The 16,711-nt window shown below is 42.6% G+C and overlaps 4 protein-coding genes across 23 annotated transcripts in view; 3 read left to right on the top strand and 1 right to left on the bottom strand.

Annotated features, from left to right (window-relative positions):
- LOC116431418 (glycogen synthase kinase-3 beta) overlaps positions 1–4,382 on the top strand; it is a 106,419-nt gene extending 102,037 nt beyond the window's left edge. For all 14 annotated transcript variants that reach the window (XM_076365921.1, XM_076365920.1, XM_076365926.1 and 11 more), the window contains one exon: positions 1,232–4,382. In XM_076365921.1, the coding sequence (XP_076222036.1) occupies positions 1,232–1,488 (257 nt within the window). In that variant the 3' untranslated portion in view covers positions 1,489–4,382. The remainder of the gene's footprint in view (positions 1–1,231) is intronic.
- On the bottom strand, positions 4,018–9,176 carry LOC116430754 (leucine-rich repeat-containing protein 58). The gene is made up of 5 exons (XM_031985301.2): positions 8,849–9,176; positions 6,618–7,131; positions 5,835–6,051; positions 5,249–5,438; positions 4,018–5,174 (listed from the first exon to the last, which is right to left on the bottom strand). The coding sequence occupies exons 2-5, from the start codon at positions 7,088–7,090 to the stop codon at positions 5,011–5,013; spliced, it is 1,044 nt and encodes a 347-aa protein (XP_031841161.1). The 5' UTR covers positions 7,091–7,131; positions 8,849–9,176; the 3' UTR covers positions 4,018–5,010.
- A 929-nt stretch (positions 9,177–10,105) lies between these two features.
- Positions 10,106–12,598, top strand: mldr (mitochondrial ribonuclease P catalytic subunit). Of its 2 annotated transcripts, none has more exons than XM_076365865.1 (5): positions 10,106–10,319; positions 10,405–11,290; positions 11,367–11,607; positions 11,846–11,976; positions 12,196–12,598. In XM_076365865.1, exons 2-5 carry the CDS (start codon positions 10,431–10,433, stop codon positions 12,566–12,568), a joined length of 1,605 nt encoding a protein of 534 aa, XP_076221980.1. In that variant the 5' UTR covers positions 10,106–10,319; positions 10,405–10,430; the 3' UTR covers positions 12,569–12,598. The 2 variants fall into 2 exon arrangements, with proteins under 2 accessions (XP_076221980.1, XP_076221981.1); XM_076365866.1 differs by lacking the exon at positions 10,106–10,319 and having other exon boundaries at positions 10,326–11,013; positions 11,098–11,290; positions 12,196–12,596.
- A 187-nt stretch (positions 12,599–12,785) lies between these two features.
- The window catches only part of spri (Src homology 2 domain-containing protein sprint), a 310,137-nt gene continuing 306,211 nt past the window's right edge, over positions 12,786–16,711 (top strand). For all 6 annotated transcript variants that reach the window (XM_076365610.1, XM_031984934.2, XM_031984944.2 and 3 more), the window contains exon 1: positions 12,786–13,052. The gene's annotated coding sequence lies outside the window, so the exon portion shown is untranslated. The remainder of the gene's footprint in view (positions 13,053–16,711) is intronic.

The raw sequence follows: 16,711 nt of genomic DNA, 5'->3' as shown, positions 1-16,711 counted from the left end.
ATCCACGGTTAAGTTCGTTTATAAACAATTCTAACAAGCGGTCCACTGTTTCCTTCGAAGCCCCGTACGAATGCCGCTCGGCCGCCGACACGGTCCGCCATTTTGAAGAAATTGTGGTCAACGAACTTCGCGACAAGCAATAGAATATTTACTCGTAAATCTAATACTCTGAGCAACGTCAGTTTATTAAATGTATTGATGATCCACAATTTCTTTCGAACCTATGCCCGTTCGTTCCGATTATACAGTTTCCGCCATTTTGAAAGAAGAAACGTTTGAGAAACTGCGGCAAGTTCGCTGAGCGAACAGTGGATCGCTGGTTTATTAATTCGATCCTCGTCACACTGGATGGTAACAGTGAACGAAAATCCTATCAAGCACACGGATACGATCCTCCAAACACGGCGCACCGTAAAATGCTCGCGACCTCGCGAATGTTGCCGCGATTCCCATGACAAATCGGCAAGAGTGCAAGCGCTGCAACGGTAATTTCAGGACAACTAATAGACCTAGCAAACCTTCTTGTCGAGATTCGTACATAGAGCTCCCGTTTCGGGGGCTATGCCTATAGGACATCCTCTTCAGAAGTGTTCTGTCGGTAAATCGGTGTTCGTGATCGAGACCTCAGGCACACTCACACGTGACCCAGCTGGTAGTGTCTCCAGTAATAGGGAGCCGAGCTCGACGGCGCGGTCAAATTCGATTGGACCGGTGTAAACGTTCTTTACAGACACACCACTGAACCGACCTCATAGCACCCCTTGTCCTCAGTATAAAACAAACCAACCAACCAACCAAAAATGCAGATCGCCAGAACCACATAATCTCGTCACACGAAATTCAGTTTCATCTCGTGCACCCTCGTTGAGCGAGACCCCGGGGCCCACGTCTGCCCGTCCGTTCTCGCAACGAGAGACCGTGCCGAAGCCGGATCCGATCGCATCGCCATCATCGCGCGCCGGTACTCTCACGTCCGTATACTTTCATCAGTAACGATAAAGAATGGGGCAAAAAAAAAAGGGGAACAGCAACCAAGAACCCCGGCCGGAAGTGTAGCGCACCCGATCGTCTCGAATCATTCTCGCACGAGATCCTCTTTTATCGTTCCCCTCCCGACCATCCAGCGATACTCCGTGATTGCTCCCGTTCGTTCACCGCCATCCATCCAGAGCCACCCCTCATCTCTGACCGTCACGGGTGTCTATTAGAAAATTTCCTTTTCTTGGTTCAGACGCGAGAGAAAGCACGGTAAAAGAATGCGAAAGTGAGGACAGTGTGGTAAGCACAGACACGATGGAGGATACGAGGCGGGAGGAAAAGCTGGATGAGAACCCGACGGACGGGAGCCACGAGGAGAAGAGTAAGAAGAAGGAGAACGAGGATGATGATGATGATGACGGTGAGGAGGAGGAAGAGGAAGAGGAGGAGGAGGAGGAGGAGGAGGAGGAGGAGCAGGTGGTGGTGGCGGAGGAGGACGCGGAGATATGATTGTTCTCGGGCGTCGTTGATGGTCGCGAGCCGCGCGGGACGGGCGAGAGCGAACCGGTCGACGGAGGACGCTAAGGGACGAGCCTCTAGCTTCCGTTTTCGATCTCGCGGACGGCTCTTTCTCGATCGGGCGTTGTATCGTTGCGATCTTCTATCATTCCACTAAGTTTAATTGATCTTCGATTAACCTGAAACGACGCAACGTCCGATTTCGGTCTATTTTAGCGAAGCCAAGATGGCTGGGCAAGAGCGACGTAACGGGAGAGTAACATTCAGAACGGTTCGTCCCGCGCTTGATCCCTTTCACCGACGCGAGGGATGAGAGACGAGCGTCCCAGCGCGGAAGATGACATGGCTTAAACAGACCACTCGAGTGGACACCCTAGAAAGTCACTATATTTGTTCTACCGACTATAGCACGGTAAACGATACAGATGAGAGCTCACCATCGTCTGTTGGAGTAAGATCTTGCCCCTTTCGGTATGGCCATGGACTATAGTCCGTTCCCGACGGAGTGCGCGAAGCCACGGTCGAGGGCTCTCCGAGTCGACTAGAAGCAACTATAAACAACTGTAATCCTCCTTCGAAGCTGTCGATTATAATCACCCGTTGAGATCGATGTGTCTATATAGAGACTAAACCAGTTGACCGTGTCCCCGGTCTCGACCGTGACCTTTGCCGATCGACGTGGCCGTTCAGTCGAATATACCGACTACATCGGCAACTATACGGTCGACGAACCGACTCCGTGCGCTGTCCTTTGAACCCGAGGTACCTGTAGACTACGAAACTGGGACGCCCCGTCGATCCCTTTCGCTGGCTATAGTCGATGGCCCCCCCCCCCCTACGAGTGCTTACCCTTAGACTGTAAGTCGACTATAGTGATCGTTGAACACGCTTGATCGAGCCACCGCCGCGAGCCGGGCGAAGTCAACGGTTGCTGAAACCGGGAATCGGTTGACTCCGGTCGATTGCTCGACTAATTAAGCGCTTTTACCGAGGAGCCCGCGTGCCAACAATCGTTAGCAGCCGCCGAGCGTGCACGCCCACCCCCTCCCCTTTTATGCTAAACTATAGTCGATGGCTGTTTATATAGTTCCGAGCGTCGTGTCTGTTTCGAAGGAGAGAGTGAATGTGAGGGAGAATATGTGTGTGAAAGAGAGAGAGAGAGAGAGAGAGAGAGAGAGAGAGAGAGAGAGAGAGAGAGAGAGAGAGAGAGAGAGAGAGAGAGAGAGAGAGAGAGAGAGAGAGAGAGAGAGAGAGAGAGAGAGAGAGAGAGAGAGAGAGTGTGTGTTTGAGAGAGAGAGAGAGAGAGAGAGAGAGAGAGAGAGAGAGAGAGAGAGAGGAATGAAAGGGTGAAGGCGGAAAGAAAGGATGAAAAGGAACCGTCGACGCCGTAACCGACGACGCTGCGAATTTAATCCTCGTTTCTCGACCAGCAAAGACGTCCATTATAATCACATGGTTTTAAAGAATCATCGACAGCACTGTTCGCGCCAAAATTGTACCACGCTATACCGAGAGGGTTGCCGTTACTTACGACTGTATCATACTAGGGAAAAATTGTGTTAATATACATAGTAATACGTAAAGAAGATATTTACGACGCAGTTAAAGATATAAAAATGATTAACAAAAAAAAAATGAAAAAAACAGAGCGAGTGAGGGAGAGAATGTGGGAGTGTATGACGGAGAGAGGAGCCAACGGCAGATGCGTGAGTAACAGGAGGATGAGTAAGAGATACACAGAGAGAAAAAGACCGCGCGCGCGCGTGTGCGTGTGTGTGTGTGTGTGTGTGTGTAATAAGGGAGTAAGCGATATGTGTAGCGTCTAGTGAATACCGTGAGAAGCATACACACACACATAAACACAAATACACACACGCCTATAAGATAAATTCACGCTGATCCAAAGAGGCCGACGAATGGAGAGGAACGGACGTAGGTTTTCTCTTTTTCTGTGTCTCGTGTGCGAGAGAGAGCGGCCGTCGAAGCGACTTGATCCGCGATATGTTTACGGTGACGAGGGGATGGATCGAGAGGAAAAGAAAGAGAGAGAGAGTGAAGTCGACGGGAGGAAAGAGTAAGAGAGGGCGCGTGAATGTGCGAATGATGTAGTGACGATGTAGGAAACGAGGAAAAACAAAAACTGAAGCATGTACACACATATATATGTATGTAATGTATAAATACAGAGCGCATATATATGAATATGTATATGTATGTATAGGTAATTAACACAGGCGACACTATATGGCGATTTAAGGATGATTAAGGATTAGAAGAGGAGACGGGGACGTGGAGGATGAAGCGAATGGATATAGATGGCGAGAAAGCTGGAGAGTGAGAGAGCGGGAGAGAATGCGAGAGAATCTGTGAGAGAAAGAGAGCGAGAGAGAGAGAGAGAGAGAGAGAGAGAGAGAGAGAGAGAGAGAGAGAGAGAGAGAGAGAGAGAGAGAGAGAGAGAGGGGGGGGAAGAGGGAGAGAGAGAGAGAGGGGGAGAGAGTGAGAAAGAGAGAGAAAGAGAGAGAGGAAAAAAGTAGCGAACTCTTATTACAATTGCTATGTTTACGATCGTCACACACCGATTATTCGAATTATTAAAACGATGTTCTATGAGAGATCCTAAATGAATTGCAACGGGTACGTGGCGGGCAGCTCTTCGCGTGCCCGTCGCCGCGCGTATTTCTCGCTACTACGTTCACTTTCTCGGATGTGTTTTAGTTTCACACGGTCTCACACACAGAACACACATAGTCGATATGGTAATTGTAGAATATTAATGGTATGTGTTTAAGCGAGAATCGACCGCCTCTGTTTGCGGGGCTCTATATGATGATAATATTATTATTGTACATTTTGTGGTTTATTTAACAATAAAACGATAATGTTAACGGGCCTGCGGTTTCATTCGCGATCCATAGCCAGGAAGAACAACAAGTGGCGAACGGTCGCCATTTTCTCGTCGCCGGCCGCGACTACTCTAGATGGCAGTGAAGAGATTCTTTTTCACCTAGATATTCGCACTTATAAATCTTCCAGGTTTTGCCGCGTTTACAAACCAAAAAGCTGCTTCCGCCTTTTCTTTCAATAAGATTCGAAAGAATTCGTGGAAACTTGAAACGCATTCCTAACCTTATACCTTTACGAGCCGCCATTACGTCGCATACAATCAGTTGTTAGAACAAACATATTTTCCGTATAAGTGTTCTTATATCGATGATATTGATCCAATGAGATCCGTTGATGGTTGAGCAAAGTAACGTTGTCCGTGCGAGTGTTCCTAATCCGTTTCAGCGCGAATGTTTCTCGTTTACGACGCTGTCGCGCGTCTCTACGGGTCCCTTGTCTTGCCAAGGATCCTCGTGACAACCGAATATGTTCCAAGAGGACGCAGTCTCGGATAAACCCCATTGAAGATCCGAACCAATCGAAAGAAGTCTGCGTCCTCGGATCAATCCCCGACTCTTAGCTTCTTTTACGCTTGGACAGATCTTCAAGGTAAAGAACAGTCAGCAGGGATCAGCCAAGCAGAACTTTCTTGATCATCGCTCCGCTGACCACTTCGTCCCCGTCCCGTGACGCGATGCACTTCCTGCTGCACAAATACTGCAGCAACGGCAAACGGTATTTGCCGCAGAAATCGACGAACTTGACGTGTTCCACGCGATTGTTGAAGAACACACCTGCAAAACAGAGGATACCGGTTACTCGTGGTTATCTGTACGTCGATGGGCGCTTGAAAGTCCGAGTGACCAACCTTTGCACTTCGGATTGACGCATCGATGGCCGCTGTTCAAATATTCCACCAGGTTCCTCGGTATGTTCTCCTCGTCGTACCTGATCTCGCTGGTTTTGATCACTCTGGCAGCGTACTCGAGCAGCGACGGAGGATTGTGCGTCATGTCCGACACGAACCGCACTACAAGAGGATTGTCCCTCAGGGATAACTGAGAAAAGATAAATTATATTCTGAGTTTCACTGCTTTCTTTGCTCTCGACGTTTGATGACTAATGTCATACCTATATGCGATTGTTGAGAGTTAAATTATGTTTCAATGAAACTGATACTTAATTAAGATACAAAGGATAAAATGGTGGAATACATTAACACGGATAGTTCATCATTCGTATAATGATATTGAATAAACCGAAGGTAGCTGCAACTTATTCGAAAGAGATAAACAAAGCAACTATCACGAGGACTGGACTGTAGATTTTTTTATTTTCAAAGTTTATCGCAAAGCTGCGAGCGCGTGAATGTCTACAGAGCGTTAACTCTTGTTGGTCAATCTTTCCGACGGTCAATGTATTAAACGGTCCAGCAGTAATTTTAAAAGTACTACCTCGGTCAAACACTTTAAGGTGATAATCTCGGTAGGCAGTGTCCTCAGTCTGTTCTTGTGCAACAGCAACGACTTCAAATTGCTTAAATTGGCTATGGAGCTGGGCAGACTCTCCAGCATATTGTCGCAGAGCACCAAGGCCTGCAGGCACTTCAGCTGACCCAGCGTCGAGGGCACTTCCGTCAGTCTGTTGCCTCCCATCGACAGCACGTGCAATCTAGAAACGCGTAACACGATTTAGACGATAATGTTACTGCGTCTCAGCGAGACTTTGCTGACTCACGCTCGGACAAGCTGATTAGCGAGAGGGAACGGGTTAAGCGCACTTTCCGGACACAAGAAAGTATTTTTCCAACTGGTTCGAAGAAAAAGCGAATTTCGCGCCCATCCGGTCGGACCACGACCAACGGGGTTTTGCCCGAAAAGGAAACTGATAAGGATGACGACGTTTGTGACCTTTCCGCGATAAAGCTGTTCGTAAAAGTGCAGTTTCTATGTGACAACTCGATAAGACTCACTTCTCGAAGTTCAGGGAAATAGAGGGATAGAGCGGATCGGTTGATGAGAGATTCCAGGAACAGTTTACGCAAGACTTTCACATATTTTGAGTCCCGTTGTTGCGCGCACGATATACAATTCCGAAAACAAAATGGCTGGTGGCACGACCTGGCCCGACCAACCGGCGCCAAGCTAGAATCCTCTATCAACCGAGAAAGACACTTAGCTCCCTGTACACGTTCCATTTTTCCAAAGATTAACGCGGATCAATCCCATTAGCCATACCTCTGCAGCTTCCAAACATCCTTGCTGACCTCGGTGATATGATTACCGCCCAGGTAAAGATACTTCAACTCCGCTAGATCGAGAATCTGCTCGGGAAACTCCGTCAGCCGGTTCCCGCTGAGGTTCAGCTCGCGGAGACCCACCAGGTTCTCGAAACTTTTGGGCAGCGAGTCGTTCGTTAGGTTGTTATTCTTAGCTAGCAAGCAGGACAAGGGACAATTGCCTAGGAAGTCTGGCAGCCGATGGAGACCGCAGTTCGATATGGACAGCGTATTTAGGTTGGTGAAACGGATGATGCTGATCGGGATGCTGGTCAGGCGATTCCTGTTGAGCAGCAATGTGTCCACTTGCTCGGGGCTTTTCGCGTTTAGGAAATGATCGTTCAGCAGCTGCGTGTCCAGCATCAGGTACGACAGGTCCAGTGTCTTTGCACTGGAGTCCGAGTCGCTGGAGTCCGAGGTGTAGTTCTCCATTGGATTCGTCGAGCTACTCGTGACCTGGACGACTTCTTGGTCTGAAAAATCGATGCAACGGCAAATAATATTCCTCCCCTGCGATTTAAATGATAAGGCTTATTCATATTGCAATCGCAACAACATTTATTCATCGGGTTAACCGAACAGTTTCGTTTGAAATGCCCCGAGAAACAGTTACTGCGGCGCAAAGCTGTGAACTCAGTGAAACGCCAACTTCTTTCGCAGCGTTGTCCCTTCGCGTCAACGGGCTTATCTTTCACGCGCAAACACTGTGTTCCAGTGACGTTTGCAAATCACAGTCCGTGTTTTTTATTTATAACTATCCTGCTCTCTTTCTGGAATATGCAAATCATATTTCAACGGCCCATGCGCCGATCGCCTATCATGTCCGCTGGTCCATCGCTTTCGCGGACTACGGGCGGACTGTCTGCGATAACTGGAATCGAATGACATTAATCATCGATCTCGCTTCGAAACGTCGCGGCGCGTTTCAAGTCGCTGCGATTAAGCAACGCTACGCAGATAAATTCTTGGTGAACGAGGGGTCGTGCGAGCGAGTGCATTCCACCGCACCGAGTTTGTTCGTATCGCGGAGACTTCTAATTGTACCTCCTTTTTGCTCATTTTTCCTAGTTTTCCGAAGGCAGCGTTGAAAACACTCATTCGTTCCATCAACAATCGGTTATCTCAGACGAAATGAACGTTAAATTAACAAGATTGAATGAGATCATTTGAAAGAAATGTACACAGAAGCGTATTACAAAATCTTGGAGTTGATACTGATATGGAAATGAATAAAACGGCCCGGAGAAATATGACGACGTTCATAGCGACCCAAAGTGACGCTATTCGAGGGAGGTAATCGAAAGAGATTACAATATTCTGTATTTTTGGTTATCTCGGATGGTTTTCCGGAAATCTGGGCCACAGACGAACGAGCGTGGTGAACTTTGAGACGCATCGAAAACAAGAATCACGTGTGCACGTGTCTACGAGTTATCGGACCGGTCCTGTTACACGCGGGTTACATCATGAGATCGAAGACGAAAATTACGAATCGTTATTGATAATGTGTGTTTTCACTTTTGACGTTGCCCTCCCGGTAATGCATCTTTCATGCGTTGTTCACGGACGTGGCATTGGCATGACGAAGGCTGCAATCGCGCGGTGGCGTGAAAGTGGAGTAGCCTCTATGAAGCAGTTCCAATTAAGTCAAACTCGTTAGTCAAATCATCTGAGCGTCGTCGACAAGCTTCGAATCGGTTACAGTATTTGATTACAAAACAATTACAAACATTTAAACGAGTCTCGGCGCTTAAAGGCATCTATATATAACCGAAAGCACGAGCAAAATACATAATACAGCGATACCACGGTGCAAAAATCAAACGCGAGCTCCATAAATCAGCGTTGCCAGGCTAACAGTCGCAGTCAGGGTCACCACGGAACACTTACAAACAACTTTGCAGCCGACTTTTCGAAGATCTGCTTAATTGGAGTATCGAAAACCCATTCGAGCTGTTCCCAAAAATGAAAACTCAGTGATTTTCAACCGTACCCCGCCTCGAAACGTCCCCACAATGGCGCCACTCGTGCGACTTCCGGTGATCTTGGCCCCACAAGCGGTACCAAATTTTTCAACCCGTTTCCCCGTTTGAAATGCAACATTCAGATTTCGTTTCTTCGGTTCGCTGGAGGTTTCCTATTGGAAATTGCCACGCTGCACGTCGACGACGCGCTGATCGTGTTGCTTACCTCGTCGTTGGTACAGCGGAAAGCTTGGGGCCCCTTCTCTGCCCAGGTTCCTGTGTGCCCCTATCGTTTCGCGCGCTCGTGTGCGTCGGTTCCGCGGTCGTCGGCAGTTTTCGCTCTGATTTCGTAGCCTCGTGGCACGCTCGCCTCACGGATCACGAGAAAACTGGGACGCGCGATCGAGCCGGGATACGTCGGAGCTGGCGGGGGATCGAGACTGAACGATATCTGGCTTTATCAGTTCCCTTTATAAGTGGGCTCGGGAGCGCCTGCGGACGCCATCGCGGGCGAGCCGTGCACTGGCCGTCACCGCGAGAAACATGTGTACGGGAGAACGGTAACACCATGAGTGACCCCCGTGCCGGATGCTGCCTGTTCGATTCTCCGGCGCTAAGGGGAACTGAATCCAGCAAGAAAAAACTACGTTTCTACGCGCGGATCTCGCTCCAGGCTCAGTAACGTCTGATCAGCGAAATATATGTTTCAAATAGGGTAGGACCTTTCGATCAACCAAAGCACTGTGTATTGTTTGGCTACGAAATCAAGTAGTATTTGTTTGTGGAAGTGAAAAATAAAAAGGAACGTTTCGCGAAATAAATCATATTGTAATAAATCAACTTTCCCGTTGGATAAGAATAATCTGTAATGAATAAATATACATTCTTTGTAATGACAACAGTGGACGAGTTGGTCATTTGATGTGTTCGAGAGAACATTGAATCCCAATGAATTATAAATTAACCCCGTATACATGGATTCGGAGTTGAATTTTGCAGAAATACCGTTATTTATCCATGGACCGGTGGTTGGAAAACGCAGATTTAGACCGGTCAATCTTGGTTATTTAGAAACTTGGTAATTCGGATTCTTTGATTACAGCTTCAGTATGTGTACGATCGAATTTTCGAAATATGCTTATGTTGTAACAAAATGTAAATTGATGGAGGTAATGTTCGAAAAACGTATTACAGTTTTCTGATTAGTCATTTGTAATTTGGAAATAGTAGAGATTTAGATAAATATTAGTTTATGCACACAATCAAATGATTTCATTCAACTCCATTTATATAATAATGAAATTAATTTGGATTCAATGTTGGAAAATGAAAACGAAATTTGGTCATAAATAAAGCTAGTCTGTATTGATCGATTTATTTTTGTATTTTTAAGAGAGTCGATAAAATGTTTATCAACCGTTTTCAAATTTTCTTTTACTTAAAAGACTGACATCTATCTTGTTTTCGGACTAAAACTAATTTGAATTTTTACGGAAGCTATTCATGCGCCATCTTTCATATAAGCTTGCATTTTAGCAAAATAAATACAATAATTGTAACACGTTTTGGTTATTTTTAATAAGAACATTATTTGAACCAATTAGTCTGTAGCTGTTATGAATTCATTAATCATTATTGATATTATCATTGCATTCATTGTGAATGATTTACTTTATCGCTTGGACCATATTTTTAAGGTTAGAATATTGTAACATGTACACGATTCTTCGACCTTAGGAAAAGTTTCTAAGTATATCTCAATACTTTTGTTTTCTACCACAGTGTTTCGGCGAAATATTTTATTTTTAATGTCGTTTCCTAAAAGGATTATGGTTTTACATTTAAGCCAAACACGTTCGTACATGCAAAACCTCATTACGCAAATCCTCAAACCTAAAAAGAAAATACGTAGAGCGAACAATCTTGACTATGTAGTCAAATTAACTGGAGAGAAGTTTAAGTGTGAATTAACAGGACCCAATGTTTCAACAAAAACGTGGGAAACAATAAAAGAACACATGATACAAGACGCATCAGTTAATCCCATAATTGTTGATACTTACATTTTAAATCTGTGTCGTCGCAAGGAATTGTTCTATGCTGGGAAGACATATTATTATAATCTTTTGAAGGTGAATAATCCTTCTGTAGTAACAACTGCAGAATATTTACACCTGTTAGGCTCTAAGGAAACTCCACTTACACCAGCGGAGAAAAGAATTGTTTGGCGGACATACAATAAAATTTCAAAAAATCATAGCACGTTTAACGATAATCTAGCTACTGCTTGTGTTATGGCATTAGTTAAAGCAGATTATATAAAAGAATCCATTAAAATTATAGATGATTATGAAGAATTCAACCCACAAGAGTTCCTCTGTGCTGCAGTCAGTACGTTAATTGTAAAGTTATTAAATCAAGGGAATTTCTCGCTGGCATTTGAATATTTGTCTAAATGTTGCGAAAAATCTACAGGACCTAAAGCATATGTGTATAATGCTTATTTGGAATATTGTGATCAAAATCCTAAAAGCTTTACTAAACACATTCAAGAATTATTTCTATTATTGAAGGAATATGGTATTTTTCCACCTGAGTGTATTATGACACGTTATATAGAAGTTTGTAATAAACATGATTGGTCTGCACAAACAACAAGACTAATAAAGTATATAATATTTCGATATATTATTATATACTTTATAAATTTTATTAGGAAAAATAAAACTTGGTTTCTGTTACAGCTCTGAATGTAGTAGGTGTAGACATAAAGCATTAAATACAGCGTTAACTGACATAGAATTTAAGTTGTTGCAACAAACTGTTATGTCAAAATTGTTTGTTGATAAAGTTTATGAAATAAGTAGTCCACAGGAATTGAACAGGTTTCTATATTTTCTTGAGGAAACAAAACCATATGATGTTGTTATTGATGGGTTAAATCTCCTATATAGTAACAATATTAAAAACCTCAGATCAGATAACGTAAGTAATTTCAATAACAATGCAATTTCTAGAAATATAAAAATATTTTAATTACAAAATATGCAGTAAGAATTAAAAAGAGTAATATGGTTTCTAAAAAAAATGTGAATGGCCATACGCATTTTGAAGCATCTTCATTAGTAGGAAAAATTAACATGCATATGGCAATTTAAGAAAGATATTTATGTGTGTAGATATAATGGAAGTTTTACATTATACGTATCTGATCATTTTTCAGCTTGTGTTGCTTCTTAAACATTTACACAAGATAAATAAGAAAGCACTTGTAATTGGAAGAAACCATATGGAAAGACTCAATGTTGTAAAACAGTTGCAGGAGACAACAAACTTTTATTTTTTGAAGAATACGTAAGTAGGCCTGCTATATGTATATTCAACCCTAATATAACAGGATTAATTTACACCATGTTGTAGTGAAACTGTGTTCTAGAGTACCATCAATTGAATTGGTTACAAGAATTTTCTGTTTTAACTATTTTAACTAAAAGATTGTGATGGAAACATTTGTGCTATATCAATTAATTTCTTTCTCTGTACAATGCAAATAATATTTTTTCATTATTTTAGGTCACAAGATGACCAATTTATTTTATATGCAACAATAGTGAGTGGAAATCAGGCCATGATCATCTCTAATGACTATATGCGTGAACATAAATTTGCTCTGAAAAATGCAAAGTTGAATATTCTTTTTAGAAGGTGGCAACATTCCCATCAGTACATATTTAATATAGATGCTGCCGGACAGGTTCGTCTACAATTGCTAAGTGGATCTTACAGAGATCCAGAGCACAGAATAAATTCTGGTGTTGAAAAGTCTGGTGACTTTTGGCATTTGCCATTCCAAAAACATTGGCATGTTACGAAAATAAGTCTGCAAGCGCCAAAACAGTGGGCTTGCTTTAGATTACCTGACTCCTGTGGTCACTTTAAACAATAAAAATAATATTTTATAGAACTATAAAAATTTCTGTAGATATCATTCATGTTTCCTGAATTAAAATTATAAACTAGCTTATCATACGAAACAGAATATTGCTATAATATCAACAGACGTAGGGATATTCACGCGTACTTATATATCCTAATACTGGATTATTCTGTAAGATGGCAGCACAAATGCGAATTGAGTTTCTGACTCGGTAAAATTTGTGTCATACATTCCAGTTTGTGCTTGTCAATGCAACAGGTGTTACGGATTGTAGACTTTTCGCGTGAGCTTTTAATGTTGTGTTGCCGCGCGTTCATTCGTACTTTGTTCGCGTTCGTCCGGTACATCTTACGAATCCGTTTTCATTTCTAGCCCGAATCGGAACGTGACGTTACAATCTTTCATTGAAAGTGCGTGTATATACTCGGCAAGTGATTTATGAAGCGTGAAAAGCACCGTGTTCGCGACAACGGAACGGTATGGAACCGTCAAGGTAAGAAGTTAAACGTTTATTCAGAATCGGAAGTTGATGCCGTATTATTCCATAATTGTGTCGTCGCATTGTTTAACACCCACGGCTTAAATTTATTCGCTGTTTAATAACAGTCGTCGACACGTGCGCGAGGTTACACGATTTACATAACTGTTGTTCTTTAAACGCCAAAGAGACTACCGTCCGTTGCACGGTGTCACGCGTGTTCAGTGTCATTGAATGCCACTTCATGACTCAATGCGAACCAATTAAAGAGGAAGATACTGTCAGCGAAACGACGGTAATACCGTCCACGTTTCAATTACGTTTCCTTTGCCAAATGATCCGACATTAAATAATTTCTTGCTCATACAATGATTCCATTTAAATCAAAAACATTGATACGGGGCTCGGTAAGTCTTATACTATTTAGACCTTTGAACCGAAATCGCGGTATGCATTCGTAATTAAACAGTTCAATTACGGCCGACCCTTTTTTTAACGACATTAAAAATAAAATTCTAAAAATTCTATATATCGCGAGCCATTCGGTAAATTTGAAATCGTAACGGATGGAGTCGTCCAAAATGTGTCACGTGACTGTCGTGTTCCAAGATGTCGACCGCTATCATAAAACAGCCCGCTATCGAACTTAAGGAACTCCTATTATTCATTACGAGAATATTCCCGTCATAAAAGATCACAGGTAAAACGTTCAACGAAAATGTTTAATAAATTCCTTCCTTAAGATTTAGCATTCTTTAGATTTCACAAATACGCAATAATCAAAAATATACCCGGCATGCCATTTTCGAATTACTTGAACGCCGCCACAGAAGAAGAACGATAAACGGTTTGTTTCGCAAGTTATTTTTAACCAGTTAACACACTGACTATCACAAGAATTTCGGGCGTTTTTAGAAATAATTATTAATGTTTTGGTATTACAGTATTCATTTTACACTATTATCTAGCTTCTTGCGTTACTAAATATTTTGATTCAATATTCATTTCCTTATTGTAATTTTTTTTAAGCAATTCGGAATCTCTGATCACCGGTGACCACCGTGGCAGTCAACGTGTTAATTGTGCAATTTAATTTAAAAGATCTATTGTTGCAGGGCGCGTGACGAAATCAAGTAATGATTGCACGCGTTAAACACGAGTATACCTAATATATCTTCAAGTAAGGAAATTATAGCAAAACAGGTCCGTTTGAAAATAATTGATTATTGAAAAAGTTAGTATTGTTGTTGCTTTTAAGATGACGAGTATACTCGTCGAACACAGTTAACCGGTTAAATTTCATATCATACAAAAAGTAGACTTCGTCGATTATTGGTTTCAACGTGAAAATAAAAACGTGGTTCTAGGTTGACGACTGTGAATGCTGACATTTTTTGCTGGAAACCGTGTGCGCCGTTAATCACACTTCATATTTTCGATTTTCTCCCTCCTACCGTATCTTTTTTTTGTTTTTAATTCGCGTATAAAATGTTCCAGCCTTTTCGTTCGTTAACAATGAGTGGCAGGGCCGTCGACGAGTATCTCGGGGTCGCAATTAACAATGTCGGCGATCTTTCCTAGCCGTGGCTAAGTGAATGGTCTGGCATTCGCACGCGTCCGGAGGAAACCCGTTTCTACACGTGGGTGGCGCGAAAAAATGTCGGAACCTACGCGAGTTTCACGCATTTGGCGCGTTTCAACGATCGAACGTCCCGCGGCCTTTATAGGTCGATTCAAAAGTTATTGCCACGCGCGTTCGCCGACCGTCGCCGCGACGGGAAACGTGCGTGGCACCTTATGTTCTATCTAGCTATTTGAAATACGTGTTTTGCAAATGTAATAGGTTTAAATATTTGTGACACCCCGCATTTCAGTCTCCTCGCACAATTTTGAAAACGGCGAAGCACGTGTTAAATTGTTCATTTTGTAGTATGTTTACACTGTTAATAGAACCGTCAAATAATCTTTTACCAAACAAATATTAATAATCTGCTTCACTCCCTTAAGCGTTGAATTTTGAAAAATGTTTTCTGAATAATTTTGCATGCGATGAAAAGTAGCTACTGCCCAAACTTCGTGTGTTTAGCTTCAGCGAGTTTGCCTCGGCGTTGATGAATCAATCAGTCAGTTAACCGGGACATTTTTCTTTATACATGTAGATTGCACGACGCATGATGACGAAATCGGTGTTGTACGATCGATTGATCAATAGATATGATAAGAAGCAAACAAAGCATCCCGACGAAGTTATTTGTCCGTATTGAGCGGAAAACTCGAGATCGCGGCGATCACGGTTTTCCTTCCGGGATTCGATCGGATCATTGCTAGATTCTTTTAGATCGCGCTAAATGCTTCATGCACTGGCTGTCAGATGGGTTTGCGCAAACGTTTGTTATCAGAATAGGTTCAACGGTGATCATTAGTCATCGAACCGCGCCGTTGCACGCAATTTCTTATTTATTCATATATTTATTGACGATCTACTGGCCCACATTACAAAAGAAATTTTTGAATAAATACTTCAATTGTAGTTCAACGATCTTAAGTATAAATGAACTTCTTTTCGCCTATTTTCGTTACTTAAGGGTTAAATACCTCCATTGCTTCTTCGAAAGTCCATTCATGTATCGTTATTTCCTGCCCATTATAATTTCCCACGCATTTCACTTTTATAAAAACGAAACTCTGATTGGAAACTATAGGAAGTAGAGCGTTCTGAGCAATTTCGACTTAGAACTGGATAATAGTATTTTTTCTGGAAGTTCGTTTCTTTCACGCGTGTGTCAGCATTTCTGTTTTATCGGAAACGCTCGAAATATATTCGAGGCAACTTTCGTCACTGTATTTATCCCGCACGCTCGCCTAAGGACGCTAATCAATAACACAGATAATGTTCAACGCTAATTACTGTTAATAGAAAAATAATAACGAATGTTGAACCGAGATTCAGGAAGGAACGTTAAACAGACTTGTTGCCAGATCGCCGCGAATCGTTAACTCTGTTATTGCCCGGCGAGATCGGTACACATATATACGAACGGAATATCGAATAACCTCCCGTTTACTTATTATTAAGACTTTCCACGTCTAACGCAACCTAATGCTTCTATATATCTGTCGTATAATTTAACGTTCATTCTACATATAAATGTTTACGTTTACAACGAGGATATAAACCTTTTGATCCGGTTCTGGCGAGCGGTCGGACGCTTACGGGCCGTAATGCAGATACGCCACGTTAGAAAGCATACTTTACAGTGATGGCCGCAGCTAAAACAAACGTTCACAATTTCCTACTAAAATCCACAAAAATTGAAAGAAGACGACACGATCCTCAAATGAGACTCGCCGAAGTACCTTGCGTATGATACACAAATAATCCTATGAACACATGTATTTAGCAACAAAGTATCAGAAAATGATTAAAGCAATAAGATTACGAATGTTTGGGTTTTACAATATTTATTTAACTGCTTTAGCGTTTTACTAATGTGTCACATATTCGTCATCGATCTATGAGTCCGTACATAAACCGTATCACTTGTTTTCGAATTTGCTAATTACAGGTAATTACGGTTACCATACGAATAATTTGAACAAAATATTTCTTTGCACTATAATTCGCTGTCTTTCGTTTATTTTGTAACAGCGTTTCGCTGTAACGCGCGACAAAG

Source organism: Nomia melanderi, chromosome 3 (genome assembly GCF_051020985.1).
Source record: "Nomia melanderi isolate GNS246 chromosome 3, iyNomMela1, whole genome shotgun sequence".
NCBI classification, from domain to species: domain Eukaryota; kingdom Metazoa; phylum Arthropoda; class Insecta; order Hymenoptera; family Halictidae; genus Nomia; species Nomia melanderi.
Note: the sequence above shows the minus strand (reverse complement) of the source record. Positions and strands in the feature narration are given on the sequence as shown.